The 18,081-nt window shown below is 40.0% G+C and overlaps 1 protein-coding gene across 1 annotated transcript; it reads left to right on the plus strand.

The window, feature by feature from the left end:
* The first annotated feature begins 702 nt into the window (after positions 1 to 702).
* LOC146480653 (exosome complex component RRP42-like) lies at positions 703 to 15,557 on the plus strand. Its single transcript, XM_085109832.1, has 8 exons — positions 703 to 760; positions 7,406 to 7,579; positions 10,753 to 10,847; positions 12,191 to 12,356; positions 13,114 to 13,184; positions 13,255 to 13,375; positions 14,219 to 14,374; positions 14,779 to 15,557. The coding sequence occupies exons 2-8, from the start codon at positions 7,421 to 7,423 to the stop codon at positions 14,884 to 14,886; spliced, it is 876 nt and encodes a 291-aa protein (XP_084965958.1). The 5' UTR covers positions 703 to 760; positions 7,406 to 7,420; the 3' UTR covers positions 14,887 to 15,557.
* Positions 15,558 to 18,081: the final 2,524 nt, after the last annotated feature.

The raw sequence follows: 18,081 nt of genomic DNA on the forward strand, positions 1-18,081 counted from the left end.
ATCATCATCACACACAGTAGCAGCGTCATGCACAATTTTGCAATTGTTTTCTCGGTGTAATTAGCTATTACTGTACCTGTTTTAAGTTCATGGACGGCCAGACAGGATAGTCACAATAAATCTTAGTGACAGCTTCTTGTTTGGCTGTCTTTTGTCTGGATTAGTGACTAGCCCGAGAATCAGAAGGATTATTTTAGGTTAGACTGTGTTGAAGATCATCAGTTTTCCCTGAAGGATATCAGATTTTAAGCCATATAATTACGCTGCACTGAATTTCCTTTCTGACTGGGACTATCGATATCTGCGGTTCTGCCGTATTCTCGTCTTGTCCCCTCATTTCCCGTCCCTTCCCATGCCACCGCCAAGGATTACACTGGTGAGAAAACAAAATGTGCTGTAGGCTAAGTTTACCATTTATTACAGAATTTCTAATGTGAAAAGCCACAGGCCATATCTTTTTAACTGTCTGACTCTCAATGATTGGCGTCGTGACACTTCCAAAGTGCATTGACACCAGTGTCCGGGCAGAGGCTTCTTTACAAACCCTGGTTGGGAGAGGGAAATTAAACGAGTAGAGCCTGGGGGAGAGAAATATTTTAAAGTTTTATTTCTGCCGTTCTCCTTCCTTTCTCCTCCTTTTTTCCACGTGGAGCCTCTGCGGAGGAGAGAGGTGTCCGGACCAATTATTTTGATGAAAAGCAATGCACCTGGGGGTCTGGGGAATATAATGTCGCCTTCGATGATTCAGCGGCTGATCTAAAAAGTTTCGGTATGTACTTTAAGTAGGGTTATTAAAGTGTATCATAATTATAAGAAGTATTGCCATGTATACCCTTATATGCCATGTATAGCCGTGTATTGCCATATATAGCCATGCATAGCCGTGTATTGCCATGTATAGCCGTGTATAGCCATGAATAGCAATGTATAGCCATGCATTGCCATCTATAGCCGTATAAAGCCATGCATTGCCATGTATAGCCATGTATTGCCATGTATAGCCGTGTATAGCCATGTATTGCCATGTATAACCGTGTGTAGTCATGTATAGCCGTGTATTGCCATATATAGCCATGTATAGCCATGTATTGCCATGTATAGCCGTGTATAGCCATGTATTGCCATCTATAGTCATGTATAGCCATGTATAGCCATGTATAGCCGTGTATAGCCGTGTATAGCCGTGTATAGCCATGTATTGCCACCTATAGCCGTGTATAGCCATATATAGCCGTTTATAGCCATGTATAGCCGTGTATTTCCATATATAGCCATGCATAGCCGTGTATTGCCATGTATAGCCATGTATAGCCATGTATAGCCATGAATAGCAATGTATAGCCATGCATTGCCATCTATAGCCGTATAAAGCCATGCATTGCCATGTATAGCCATGTATTGCCATGCATAGCCATGTATAGCCATGTATTGCCATGTATAGCCGTGTATAGCCATGTATTGCCATGTATAACCGTATATAGTCATGTATAGCCGTGCATTGCCATATATAGCCATGTATAGCCATGTATAGCCATGTATTGCCATGTATAGCCGTGTATAGCCATGTATTGCCACCTATAGTCATGTATAGCCATGTATAGCCGTGTGTAGCCATGTATGGCCATGTATAGCCGTGTATAGCCGTGTATAGCCGTGTATAGCCATGTATTGCCACCTATAGCCGTGTATAGCCATATATAGCCATGTATAGCCATGTATGGCCGTGTATAGCCGTGTATAGCCATGTATAGCCGTGTATAGCCATGTATTGCCATATATAGCCATGTATAGCCGTGTATTGCCATGTATACCCATGTATAGCCGTGTATAGCCATGTATTGCCATCTATAGCCATGTATAGCCATGTACAGCCGTGTATAGCCATGAATGGCCATGTAGAGCCATGTATAGCCGTGTATAGCCGTGTATTGTCACCTATTGCCGTTTATAACCATATATAGCCATGTATAGCCATGTATAGCCGTGTATAGCTGTGTATAGCAATGTATAGCCATGTATAGCCGTGTATAGCCATGTATAGCCATCTATAGTCGTGTATAGCCATCTATAGTCGTGTATAGCCATGAATACCCATGTATTGCCATGTATATCCGTATATAGCCATTTATAGCCGTGTAAAGCCATGCATTGCCATGTATAGCCACGTAAAGCGATGTATTGCCATGTATTGCCATATATGGCCGTGTATAGCCATGTGTTGCCATGTATAGCCGTGTATAGCCATGACTAGCGGTGTATAGCCGTCTATAGCCATGTGTTGCCATGCATAGCCGTGTATAGCCATGAATAGCCGTGCATAGCGATGTATTGCCGTGTATAGCCGTGTCTAGTCATGTATTGCCATGTATAGCCGTATATAGCCACGTATAGCCATGTATTATCATGTATAGCCGTGTATAGCCATGTATTTCCATGTATTGCCATGTATAGCCGTGTATTACCATGTATTGCCATGTATAGCTATGTATATCCGTGTATAGCCATGTATAGCCATGTATAGCAATGTATAGCTATGTATAGCCATGTATAGCCGTGGATAGCCATGTATAGCCGTGTATTGCCATGTATAGCCATGTATACCCATGTATTGCCATGTATTGGCATGTATAGCGATGTATAGCCATGCATTGCCATGTATATCCGTATATAGCCATGTATAGCCCTGTATAGCCATGTATTGCCATGTATAGCCACGGAAAGCGATGTATTGCCATTTATAGCCATGTATTGCCATGTATTGCCATGTGTAGCCGTGCATAGCCATGTGTTGCCATGTGTTGCCATCTATAGCCGTCTATAGCCATGTATTGCCGTTTATAGCCGTCTATAGTCATGTATTGCCATATATAGCCGTGTATTGTCATGTATAGCCATGTATTGCCCTGTATAGCCGTATATAGCCACGTATAGCCTTGTATTATCATGTATAGCCGTGTATAGCCGTGTTTAGCCATGTATTTCCATGTATTGCCATGTATAGCCGTGTATTACCATGTATAGCCATGTTTGGCCATGTATAGCCACGTATAGCCATTTATAGGCATGTATAGCCGTGTATAGCCATGTATTGCCATGTATAGCCATGTTTAGCCATGTATAGCCGTGTATAGCCATGTATAGTTATGTATAGCCCTGTATAGCCATATATTACCGTGTTTTGCCATGTATAGCCATGTATAGCAATGTATTGCCATGTAGAGCCATGTATTGCCATGTATAGCCGCATATAGCCACCTATAGCCATGTATTATCATGTATAGCCGTGTATAGCCATGGATGGCCATGTATTTCCATGTATTACCATGGATAGCTATGTATAGCCATGTATAGCCGTGTATGCCCATGGATAGCCATGGTTAGCCATGTATTTCCATGTATAGAAAGCCGTTTATAGCCATGTATTGCCACGTTTAGCCGATCGGCCAGTAAGTATATTTTTGTTGTATTTCATACATGAGCATGTTGAGGTATTGTAAATAGTTAATTGTAAATACGGATACAGGTTCTTATTAATCATGAATAGGAATCTTTTATATGGCGTCCAAACGCTTCGAATTTCGTTTGCTTCGCCGCAAAAACGAAAGAGAGGCATTTGAACACCCTAGTACTGAACCTAACTAGAGATTTTTTCATTGGTTTTGCAGAGAGTACTTCTTGTCCAATAAGATTCTTTCGGATCATAAACTTATTGTTGCTGCTCTGAAGAGCGATGGCATATGGACCCACCCTTTCAAGCCCGAGGATCCATATTTGCCTCCTTACATTTATAACATGTGCCGACATTACATGACAGTTATGCTGACATTAGCGCTCTTATCTCTGAAATAAAAAAGTCATTTTAACTATAACTCAATCATAAAAAATATTTTTTTTTCTTCACTTTACATTACTTTTTACTCTTTTGACAAATAATGTATTCAAAACTGACTTTTTTAACGCCTTCAAATAGTAATTCGTTTATGTATGTCCTTAAGCCCTTAAAACCGCCTTCTGCATTCTCTCTAGGACTTAACACCGCCTGCCTAGATTAGCTCGCTATTTGCACGCGGTGTTCATTTGTAAGTAACGTTTGAAAAACTAAATAAAACTTGAACTTGAACTTGAACTTGAACTAGGAGTGAACGTCGCAAAATGACACCCGTAAAAGTAAGTTAACTTTGTTTGATAAGTTGAATTGAAGAGTTCGCACGAGACTCTTTTTACACTGTAGAAAGAAACCCTGGTTATCTCGATTCACAGAAAAAGGAGAAAAAGAAATAACTGAAAACTACTTTGCTTTAGATTCTAAAGAATAAACGTAAAAGATTTAATTTTAATAGACCTTACCGCCAACACAAATATACTTACTGGCCGATCGGCTAAACATGGCAATACATAGCTATAAACGGCTATCTACAGCTAAACATGGCAATACATGGAAATACATGGCTATCCATGGCTATCCATGGCTATATATGGCTATACACGATAATACATGGCTATACGTGGCTATATACGGCTATACATGGCAATACATGGCTATACATGGCAATACATGTCCATACATGGTTATACATGGCTACACATGGCTACACATGGCAATACATGGCAATACACGGCTATACATGGCTCTAAACGGCTCTACACGGCTATACATGGCAATACATGGCAATACATGGCTATACATGGCTATACATGACTATACATGGCTATACAGTCAATACATGGCTATACATGGCTACACATGGCTATACATGGCAATAAATGGTAATACACGGCTATACATGGCTATACACGGCTATACGTGGCTATCCATGGAAATATATGGCTATCCATTGCTATCAATGGCAATACATGGCAATGTACGGCTATACACGGCTATAAACGGCTATACATGGCTATACATGTCAATACATGGCTATACATGGCTACACATGGCTATACATGGCAATAAATGGTAATACACGGCTATCTATGGCTATACACGACTATACATGGCTATCCATGAAAATACATGGCTATCCATTGCTATCCATGGCTATGCATGTCTATACACGGCTACACATAATAATACATAGCTGTAAGTCGCTATACACGGCTATATATGGCTATACATGGCAATACATGGCTATACATGGCAATACATGGCTTTACACGGCTATACATAGCTATACACGGCTATACATGGCAATACATGGCTATACATGGCTACACATGGCTATACATGGCAATACAGGGCTATACATGGCTATACATGACAATATATGGCAATACATGGGTATACATGGCTATACACGTCCTGATACGCGGCTATACATGGGAATACTTGGCAATACATGACTATATGCGGCTCTACATGGCTATACATGTCATTACATGGCTATACATGGCAATAAATGGTAATACACGGCTGTACATGGCTATACACGGCTATAAATGGCTATACATGGCCATATATGGCTATACATGGCAATACATGGCAGTACACGGCTATACACTGCAATACATGGCTATACACATCTATACATGGCTATATTGCTACACATGTCAATACATGGCTATACATGGCTACACATGGCTCTACATGACAATACATGTCAATAGATGGCTATACATGGCTATACACGGCTATACGCGGCTATACATGGCAATACATAGCAATACATGGCTATACATGGCTATACATGGCAATACACGGCTATACATGGCTATACATGGCAATACTTGGCAATACATGGCTATACACGGCTATACACGGTTATACATGGCTATACATGGCTATACATGGCAATACACGGCTATACATGGCTATACATGGCAATACATGGCTATACATGGCAATACTTGGCAATACATGGCTATACACGGCTACACATGGCTATACATGGCAATACATGTCAATACATGGCTATATATGGCTATAAATGACAATACATGGCAATACACGGCTATACACGTCTATACGCGGCTATACATGGCCATTCATGGCTATACACGGCTATACATAGCTATACACGGCTATACATGGCTATATATGGCTATACACGTCCTGATACGCGGCTATACATGGCTATACATGGCTATACACCGCTATACATGGCAATACATGGCTATACATGGGAATACTTGGCAATACATGGCTATACATGGCTACACATGGCTATACATGGCTATACACGGCTATACGCGGCAAAACATGGCAATACATGGCTATACACGGCTTTACATGGCTATACATGGCTATACATGGCAATACACGGCTATACATGGCTATACATGGCAATACTTGGATATACATGGCTATACATGGCAATACATGGCAATACACGGCCATACATGGCTATACACGGTTATTCATGGCAATACATGGCTATATGCGGCTCTACATGGCTATACATGTCATTACATGGCTATACATGGCTACACATGGCTATACATGGCAATAAATGGTAATACACGGCTATACAGGCTATACACGGCTATACATGGCAATACATGGCAGTACACGGCTATACACGGCAATACATGGCTATACACTTCTATACATGGCTATATTGCTATACATGTCAATACATGGCTATACATGGCTACACATGGCTATGCATGGCAATAAATGGTAATACACGGCTATACATGGCTATACACGGCTATACACGGCTATACACGGCTATACATGGCTATCCATAGCTATACATTGCTATTTACGGCCATACATGATAATATATGGCTATAAATCGTTATATACGGTTATATATGGCTATACATGGCAATACATGGCTATACATGGCAATACACGGCTATACATGGCAATACATGTCAATGCATGGCTATACATGGCTGCACATGGCTATACATGGCAATACATGGCAATACACGGTTATACATCGCTATACGCGGGTTTACATGGCAATACATGGCTATACACGGCTATACATGGCTATACATGGCTATACATGGCTATACATGCCAATACATGGCTATACATGGCTCTACGTGGCTATACATGGCTATACATGGCAATATATGGCAATACACGGCTATACATGGCTATACATGGCTATACACGGCTATACATGGCAATACATGGCGAAACACGGCTCTACATGGCTATACATGGCTATACATGACAATACTTGGCAATACATCTCAATACATGGCTATATATGGCTATACATGACAATACACGGCAATACACGGCTATACATGGCTATACATGGCTATACACGGCTATACACGTCTATACTAGGCTATACATGGCAATGCATGGCTAATTACGGCTATAAATGTTTATACATGGCTATTCATGGCTATACACTTTTAGCTGTATTTCATTACCATTATGATACACTTTGCTATTTTATTATAATTATGATACACTTTAATGACCCTACTTAAAGTACCTACCAAAGTTTCAATCAACATGGCGGACGCCATGCGCTCTGTGTTTGAGCGAACGTTTATAGCTGGTGGAATTGAACAAGATTTCCGTTCAGATGGAAGGTCATGTCAGGATTATAGACATTTTGAGGTAGAAACTGGAATCGTGTCAAACACGAGTGGATCTGCGAGACTTCGCTTGGTATGAGACATGAAATTCACATATTTTTCAGCTGTATTATATAAATGCATGAGCTGTAAGCCAGGCTGTATTTTATGTAGGTTACGCCGAAGATCTTTGAGGTAGTGACGGGCGTAGAAAAATGACCTTGGCTTTTGAAAACTTATGCCTTTCAAATGAGTGTTTTTGAGTATTCCACTTAGCACATAATAATTGCATTGTATTAACATTCATTTTGTAAATGAATATATTAATAAAGAGAAGGTGGGGGGGGGGGGGGGGCACATCTAGGTTAACTAATATTGTGCCCCTTACTACAATATTGTTGTTATTATGGTAAACTGGAAGAATAGTCAATTTTTATACATATCCATAAGGAAGAAGATACACTAGTAGATAATGAAATGTTGTTGTGCAAAAAAATCCAGGATCATCTCTCCCAGTGAATACAGGTAAGGGAGCGGGGAGACTGGGGGGATGAGCTTGTGATGGCGGTCTGCACATCATTTCCCTGGCATAGGCACTTTGGTGGATACTTGGCGTAGAAGTTCGAAACTCTTTGCGTATCTTTGGCATGGGACGTACAGGGAATACGCCCTGGGCTGTAAGATAGCCTCCCATGCAGTCGTTTTTAGAGGATTCTTATTACCCTTCTCCCCACAAATACCTGCTTACTGGAGTTCAGCATTCCTTTGCCATCGCTTAGCCAATCACATTTTACCTACCAAAGTCTAAGTAAGATCTTCACTTTATGTTAATGGCCTCCCACACAATCGTTTTTAGGGGAGTCATATTACCCTTATGCCTACAAGCGTCTGTTTGTTAGAAGCCTGTGTTCCTTTGCTGCCCCTTGGCCAATCAATTTTACCTTCCAAAAAAAATTTAATGGGTATCTTCAGTATTCACACTCCCATATAACAGACAGGTCACATGGCTCCAGGGACTAAAATTTGTGTAAACTGGCTCCCATCACTAAAGAGACTTTTATAACCCCTTCACCTCCTTACTTAGCCAGCTCTCTTGGGGATGGGGGCGGGAGGGGGAAAGTAGGAGAGAGCTTGCAACGATGTCTTAGGAATTTTCATTTCTGCGTTGAATTTTTCAACGCAAAATGCTGATTGGTGGATATTGAATTTGGTGCTTACGTCATTGCTCTTCGCGTGCATCGTGTTGACAACACAAAAATGGTGGCGGAGTTTCTATTTGTGAAAGTTGCGAGAATTTCTCTAAATAACTTAGGTTTTCTCTGGAATTAAAACCTGAGCAAAGTCAAGCTGCCAATGCTTTACTTCAAAGTAGCGATGTTCTTGCAGTTTTACCTACGAGATTTGGGACAAGTTTGATATTTCAACCTTTTGCAGCAATTGAAAGTCTAAAGTCTAACATCAAACAATGTTAGTTGTTTGCTCATTGCAAAGTATCATTATCGATTACTTGATCGCAGAAGCAAGAAGAATGGGGATGCCTTCCGCTTCGATTGCCGATATTTCAGATGGAGAGTCAAGGTCGGCCAAATTTAAGCTTTTGTTTGGGGTTTGGCTCAGCCGAAAAAAATATGAACATCTTTCAGCTTATGCCACAAATTAAAGCTTTCTGAATATATTGCCTCAATTCCAAGTGCTTCGGTACGGCGTTCGCAGCGAACTGCCAGTTTTTTCAGAGCAACGTTCTTTAGAAGCGCAATGATTTCCTTTTGATCTGGCACTGTCACGTCTGCTTTGCTACTCGTTCACAACATCACAAATTTCACACGAGTTGAGTGTTCCAATGAAACCACATTGTCGATATTGAGAATTGCGTCCTCATTCTCAGAGACCCGGCTGCAAAATTGAGATCCTTCCGATTTCCTTGCACTGCTTCTTTTTTCCCTGGCCGGACTGTGTCAAGTTTTCGACATTTTTTTATGTCCAGTAGTTTTGTGGCGTTGACACTGCAGTCGGCAAGATTTGCTTGACCCTTGGGACGACATTTGTGACCTCAACCTTTTGGTCAATCGGCTTTTAGTGTACTCAAAATTAAGGACGGTGCCTACTATTGTTACTGCGCATACGTTCTGCGCATCTCAAGATACTCGGGTTTCCTATGTGTGGGGCCTACTAATACAGGAATATTTTTGCGCGGCTTAAAAGTACATGGAGAAAGCAGAACTTAGCAAATGCTTTTGGTATCTCAAAAGAAAATTGGGGGTAACCATGCATTTTTCAGAGATAATCAAGCTTCAATTTAGGAAAAAATCCCATACATTGCTTCATATTTTGGCGCTTTTTAGCAATATTGTTGCTTAATTATCTCTGAAAAATGCGTGGTTTCCCCCAATTTTCTTTTTGGATTCCAGTAAGCCTTGCAAAGATCTGCTTTTCCCGCATAGTTATAAACCACACAAAAATACTTCGGTATTAGTAGGCACCGTCCTTAAGTAAAATCCTTCACTAAATTTTCTGATTTTTGTCTCACTCGGTAGGCATACTCGATCAGAGAAACTATAGTTTTTGTCAGCAAGGATTTACTTCTTTCGAGGTGTATCTGATAACATTGTACCTTTCACATTTGTTTACGTTGGCTATCGTTCCCGGTTTGCGCTGATTGGCCAAATTCTGACAGCTAGGACAGCAGGGAGCTGCGGGAGTATTGGGGGCGGCATTTAAATTCCTGAGACATCGTTGCAAGCTCTCTCCTCTTTCCCCCTCCCGCCCCCACCCCCAAGAGAGCTTGCTCGCAGGCTACAACTTACTATAGTCAGTTCATTTGGTATTAGAGCCTCCACAGATGAGCAAACTGTTATCTATAGCTTTTTAGTTGTTGATAACAAAATGTTATCAATGATAAAACATCTCTCGTGTGAATCAAGTGTGTGGAAACGCATTCCCGAACACTAATAGTTGTCAATTCAATTAACTTGTCAATTGAAAATAGTCGTCAAAAACAATTTGCCTTTTCTGTGGAGGCCCTTAGAGAGCCCACAATTCACATCAACACGGCCACTGTAATGTAGGCACCTTCATATATATTTAACAATGATGTACAGTGTATGACACAGTCTGTCTTCCATGTCTATTTTAAAGAGGATGGTGTGAATCCCTGTTTCGTGGTCAAACATAACATTACCCACTTTTGTGATGAGTAATTAAATTACTGCTATCTGATTGATACAATCCTGGTTGATTGACCAAGATACTTTTGGTTTTATTTTCAAGTCCAAAACAGATATTTTGGTTGGAGTCAAAGCAGAAATAGGAGAACCTCGTCTGCAGACACCAAACCAGGGATACATTGAATTCTTTGTTGACTGGTATGACATTTTGCTCTTTGAGACCACTTTAATTTATAATTTTTTTATATACATATAATGGTAATTTTTAAAGAGACAGTTTAAAAACTGTCTCTTTTTTATGGGTTCATATTACAGAGACTTCTCAATAATGGGTAATTTACATGGTTTGAGAGGGAGCAAAATTGAAGGGCTTTGTGCATAACCCATCTGTGGTGCATTTCAGATTGTTTTTTTATTGTTTTACCTCAATTTTGCATGTGGCCATGAATCTCCTTCAGGAAATGACTGTTTTCCAGTGTTTTATCCACTGCTTTGCACTTCGTTTTGTGATTAAAATTGAAATCTTGCCCATGGATAATCATAGGTTTTTATTGCAAATGAAGTGCAAAGCAGTGGATAAAACATTGGAGGAACATATCCTTATTGTAAAGGCAGTAGGGCTTTTTGTCCTGGCGTAAAATCACTCTCCTGGGCGTCTGGATCGGGTAGTGCATGCATAAATAATTATTTTCAACATCCAATCCAAGATAGCATGACAATCACAAATTTGTTTATTTAAGGACGGTGCCTACTAATACCGAAGTATTTTTGTGCGGTTTAAGACTATGCGGGAAAAGCAGATCTTAGGAAGGCCTATAGGAATCCAAAACGAAAATTGGGGGTAGCCACCCATTTTTCAGAGAAAATTGAGCAATAATATCTCTAAAAAGCGCCAAAATATGAAGCAATGTATGGGATTTTTTCCTAAATTGAAGCTTAATTATCTCTGAAAAATGCATGGCTACCCCCAATTTTCTTTCGAGATGCCAAAAGCGTTTGCTAAGTTCTGCTTTCTCCGCATAGTTTTAAACCGCGCAAAAATATTCCTGTATTAGCAGGCACCACCCATAGGAAACCCGAGTATCTCGAGATGCACAGAACGTATGCGCAGTAACAATAGTAGACACCGTCCTTAAACACGTTATCCGGCATGAAGTGTCTCTTCAATCATGTAAACATGGAATGGAATCTCATCCCTTCGTGTAAATATATCATACAGGTATGAAACTTGCACCCATGCAAGTTTTCACATGTAAACACTCCCTTACTCTATCCTGTTATGCAGTTAAGGTGAAGTCAAACTTGAAAGTTGAATTTTTCCTTGTAACCAGGGTCTATCACTGGCACTCATAATGCCACTATGCTTGAGCAATCTCATCTGACTTGGCATAAAATTTACCTTATTGGACAAACCAATTAATTCAATCAAGTAGGTTTTTGTTCAAAGAAGTGACCATTGGGTGTGTTATTCTGTACAATTACTATAACATAATTATTGTGAGTGAACATTGAATTCATTTTTTGCGATGTTCTTTCCTCAGCTCAGCAAATGCTTCTCCTGAGTTTGAGGGGAGAGGAGGAGAAGAACTGGGATCCATGCTGGCAAAGACATTAGAAAGAGCCTATAATCACAAGTCTGCCGTTGATCTGGAGTCTCTGAGTATTCTCCCTGGAAAGCAGTGCTGGGTTTTATATATTGATGCTTTGGTAAGGCAATCTGTAGGATCCTACTTTATCCAGTAAGATTTTGTAGGAGCCTGTTAGAACTGCATGCATCATCATTCAATTAGGGCTGATGTGGCATGTAATGGCTTTTCTGAACCATCTGGATCAGTTCACAGGTTGTTGTACCTTGCTAGCAGAGGCCTCTTTTCCATTTTAATCGCTGAGGGGCGCAAGGAAAAGGGACGTCTGTCTGCCCTGGGTCAAAACGGACTATGCTGAGCACTTGCCACGGTTACCTAGCAACCAAACTGTCATGTGATGCCATGTTACTATGTGGGCTCACTAAATGACAGCGGAGTAACTGTAAATGAATGCAAGAGAGACAATGGGCTCAAGTCACAGTCAGCAAACAATACAGCCGGGAGCATGCATTTTGTAAGCGTCATCCATGACTACAGACGTCGGTTGAATCAAAGTCCGTTTCGATCCAGGACAGAGGTCTCTTTTCCTCGCGCCTGTCAGTTCAGTGAATACAACGGAAAAGAGACCTCCGCAAGCAGGGAAAGGTTGTTGGTTTCTGGTATTTTACTCTTAGAATCACTGATAGTCTTCTTACATGTATGTGAAGGTTCACTAATTAAAACTGTTTTTCATATTTAACAAAATGAATCCTCATCCTCTTGCTTCTTACTTGATAGAAAGGGTATGGTATTTAATAAGTATCACCTTTATTATTATTGTTTTCATCAACCTGTTTGTTGTGAAATGTTGTGCTAAATTGAGAGTTTTGTTCTGTTAGGTGTTGGAGTGTGGAGGAAACTTGTTTGATTCATTGTCTCTGGCAGTTAAAGCAGCTCTTTTCAACACCAGGTACTCTTTTTTACTGAAACAAACGGTTCAAGTCATTTAATCAAACTCACTCAAACATTTTTTTTCTTAGAATTCCAAATGTTACAGTTTCAACAGATGAAGGAGATGTGGAACTAGAGATATCAGATGACCCACATGACTGCAGAAGGCTGGACGTGACTTCACTTCCTGTAACTGTCACTTTGAGCAAGGTATAGAGTAAAGGGTCTGTGTATAGAGTCATTATCATAACAATCAGATTCCCAATCTCAAGCTTAAGTGTCAATCACAGCCTCTTAAAATGTTTTGTAGTTTTAGGCAACGTAATAGCAGTATACCGAGATAATAAATAAAATAATTGTTTGTCTCACAATATTGTCTCATTTAAGTTGTAGATCGCGGCATTTCCACTACTTACTGCTAGTCTTCATCAGACAGCGAGGTCGACTGATCATGCTTTAGCATTTATATCACTAAGGTTGGCTGTGATTGGCTGATTTCAATCCTCACTGTTCAGGAAGAAACTATCTCCTCATCTGTCCACAATAATGCTCCGATCTCCTGTTGTGTTTCTTGATTGTTAGTATTCAGTTATCCGTAATTTCTATTCTATTATCCTAGCCCTGTAGCCAGTGGTTTTCTTGCAGTGTGGTGGCCCGCGACAAAGCCTTGAGAACAGTCAGAACTGTTCTTCTTGCAGCTTTGCTGCTCATTTTCGAAACTCTGATGCTGGCCACCGAACCCCAACAAAACCACCAGCTATGCAGGCTACGTTATCCCTGTTGATGTTGTTAGTGTGTAGCCTGATGTGGATGACTTCCTTGACCCTGCATGTGTACCAATGTAAGTCTCAATCAATAAACTTCATCTCATTCCAAAGTGGCCAGTCTTATTGGTGTGCTCTGAAATGGCAGGCTTCTGGGTGGAGGCAAGTCATATATCCCTCTTGTGCGCTTTTGATTGGATAATTAAGAATATTATATTAATGTTGTTATCATCATCATCATCATCATCATCATCATCATTATTATTATTATACTTTTTTTTGGTTTCAGATTGGTCATCGTCATGTGGTGGACGCCAGTCGTCAAGAGGACGCCTGCAGTGTGGCTCAGCTGCTGGTATCAGTGAATGGTGACAACAAGATCTGTGCAATGCAGAAGGTTGGCAGTGGGGCCCTGGATCCAGATTCTATATTTGAGATGATTGAGGTTGGAGCAGTAATTTTATTTGCCTTTAATAAGTCAATATCACTAATTTTGTATTTCGCATTTTTAACGGTTTATTAGCATATGATAAGAATTCCATGTTGACTATATGATTATTAAATAACATTGTTGTCCTTGCCATTGTCAACCTCATTTTTCAAGCCAGCAAGTCTATGTATGTCTTGTTGGTGGTCAGACCTGAGGGATAATAAGTTGATGGTTGTGTTTAACGTGGTGATAGATTTGGTCATCATTGTTGTTGTACAATCCGTCAAAACATGTTTCTTTCTGCTTTTGAGTATTTGTTGTAACCTTATAAAAACCCCTGAATTTGTTCCTATGGAAGGCGAATGCTGATTTTAACTTTTTGTTCTAAATAAAATTGTTTTTATCTTGTTCTTCGCCAGACTGCGCGTGATGTTGGAAAAGAATTGAACAAAGAACTCTTGAAGGTTCTAAAAAAAGAGGAATCGGCATCTAGTTCAAATAAGGAGAAAGTTGGTTTTCTCTTATAGCGGAAAAAGTCAACAAAAACCTCAAGAAAAAGAACTCCAAATCTTTGGCGACCTTCAGCGACCATCAGATAATAGAGGTGTGCCAGGACCTCAACACCTACGGTGTGAGGAAGCCTTTGGTGTGAGGTTTGGACGCCTTAGATCCAGAGGGCCTGAAAATGATAAAATCCTCGCATTTGCAGAGGATGTCTTCGCTCAGTGTGTTCAGCAACCGGGTCAACAAGGAGAACTGTCTTCACGGTGTTTAGCAAGTAACTTCAAGAAACAGACAGTAGTTTGTGTCGTCACAAATTTTCTCGTCATGACAATGTTGCTATTTGAAGAAAGACCACAAAATTGTCATTTCTTCTCTGGTTACAGTAATTCTGTGCCTAAGAAAGGGAAAACTTTTAAGAACACCCGAAATAGTTCTTCGTGGTTGAAATTTAGTTCACTTTAATCGATTTTCCTACTTGTTTTGAAAACTAGAAATGCAATGTCGTACGCAGTGGTTTTAGGTGTTTGTAGTTTTTTCGAAAAAAAAAACCACAGACAATAATTATTAAAGCTGTTTAAGTCAACGCGACATTATAATTTAAAAATTATATAAAAGAAAGCATATTGTAAACGTTGTTTAATAGAATTTGTAGGATCAAAAGCCGCCTGGGTAAACAACCTTTAAGAGTGAACTGAGGGTATCTTTAACACGTTTGATAGGTACAAAGTCCAGTTATGATCATTCAGGTAATTTTGGATGGCGACCTCCAAATCACATCGCAGTGATCTCGCGGCAAATATAAAGTTGGATTCATGCCAAATCACAGCTCACAACTGTTATGCGGAGCCAGGAGCCCAGTTGCTCCCTTCCCCAACTACTTAACAGACCCAGAGGACCATTTCTCTCCTCCTCCTCCGCTCCCCTCTCCTCTGCACGTTGCCATATCCACGTTTCGCGAGGAGATATCAAATTAGACAACAATATACTTCAGGTACGCTTTCTGTTACTGTGAGGCTTCATCAGTCCCCGATGTTGATTAGGTTCTGAACACCTTCCCACCTTCCGTTTTAGTAATAAGCTAGTTTAGAGGCCAGGTGTGACAATAGAGGGTCTGGATGGGGTACTGGAATCTCGGCCATCAGTTAAACTTCCGGCCCTTTCTCAGCTATCAATTAACCCCATCTACACCCTCACAATAAGGCGACCTGTACTGTTTACAATGTCTTACATGGTCGGTCGAGAAGACAAAAGAACGAACAATACTCCTTGCCCTAAAAAACAATGCAGCCGAATGTTATCAGGATCCAATGGGGGAAAAAAAGCTTTTGAAGGGTGCAGATCTACTGCTGTTTCACGGTGGTAGATAGTGACAGTAATGTCTTACCCTATCGATTTTTTACAATAACTGTCCAAATTCCCGCGCGCTGATTGCCTCGTAGCTATTGTCTATAAGAGTACAGCCAATAAAAATGACCTCAGATGTAACGCACGCGCTTTCTCAACGAAAAAAAATAGCCAATTCCGCTCGTACTTTTTCCATGTTATTGTAAACGACAAATCGACGGCAGTTTTCTATGGTCTATACACTCATAGACCATAAAATGACGCCATAAATTGTCCAAAACTTGGCAGTGAACCCACTCGCCTGCGGCTCGTGGTTCCACTTGAGTTTTGAACATTTTTTACGTCATTTTATGGTCTATAAGAGTATAGACCATAGAAAACTGCCGTCAATTTGTTAAATCCTTTAACAGGTATGTGTAAACAGGGACCCAACTTTGAAGGAAATCTCAAAATTCTATAATTTTTGCCCGATCCTCTAAACCAGTCATGCTGGGTCAGCACGTGGTAAGGGTGCATTCACACTAAACAAAAGAGAAGAAGAAAAACAATGGAAAGAAAAACTGAACGAAAACGAACAGGAAATGAAAACAGTTTAAAAAAGAAACTGGTAAACCGAAGACTGAGTGAGAAGAGATCGGGGAAATGAAATAAGAAAAGAAACCTGACAAAACAAAAGATAAAGGAAAGTACGAGAAACAAGGAAAGACAACGAAAAAGAAGAAAAACGAAGGGAAAGTACAAAAACTAATATAAATCAATATAATGCGATATGGACTATGTTGGTGATACCAAACGACATATCGACATCTGTATCAACGTATTGTCCGACACCACACCAACACCGAGTGGATAAACTATCTTCGACTTCGACAGTATCGATATAAATTCGACTGGCTGCGTGTGTAAGATATGATAAAGAAACTAGGCCATCTATGGACGTGCAATCAGATTTAATTCGCCGAATTATTTCAAATAACTTTCCTCGCATTAGAATGCCTCTATAAAGTTCTTAATCTTATTCATACTCAACGTCATCTCAACATTTTTATTTGTTTTACTAATGATGTTAGTGCATAAATGTTGTTCTTGGAAGGAAGAAAAGTAGAAATGAAAGTAAATGAAGAGAATAAAGAAAAAAGAAAGAAGAGAAAAGAAGAGAAAAGAGGAGGAACAGAAAGACTTAAAGGAGAAGAGAATTAGGAAAAAAAGAGAAACTGAAAATGTTTCAGTAAAAAAGAAACGTACGGAGCAAACTATTTTCAGTCACCGTTTATGCCAACAGACCAGGGACACCCATTTAATAGGGACCAAATTTTGAAAAGGAGTGTACTTTTGAAAAGTGGTTCTGTGTTTGGAAGGACCACCGTGACAACGGACTCCCTGTAGTAAACGATCTAATCAGCAACAAATTGTAGAACAAATCTGAATGCAAAAAAGAGCAAGGCTGATTTATCGGTCAGGGAAATTTATTTTTCCAATGATATTTCGAAAGGTGTGGCCTTTCTTCTTCAGGGTATTTTACTGAACTGACCCTATGGCAAAAAACGTTACAATTTAAAACACAAGGGGATGCAACTGGATACGGCCGTAATAACATAAAGCTAAAGCAACAACTGAACAAAAGGTTGCAATTTGAAATTTGAAAGAGTAACTTGCCTATAGGCGTCAACAAAATAGCTAATGTTACAACGTAGAAAACGAAAGCGTAAAACGTAAAAATAAGAAATTTGAGAAGCAACATGGCATTGGTCTGGAGAATGAAAAGAAGGAAAAGACGGGAAAAATCATTTTTCCCGTCTTTTCCTATCCATTCTTTCTTTTTTTCAATGTGAGTTACCCGAGTTACCCATATTCCATTGCGCAGGGATGGAAAA

Source organism: Pavona decussata, unplaced genomic scaffold, assembly GCF_977016875.1.
Source record: "Pavona decussata unplaced genomic scaffold, jaPavDecu1.1 SCAFFOLD_53, whole genome shotgun sequence".
NCBI classification, from domain to species: domain Eukaryota; kingdom Metazoa; phylum Cnidaria; class Anthozoa; order Scleractinia; family Agariciidae; genus Pavona; species Pavona decussata.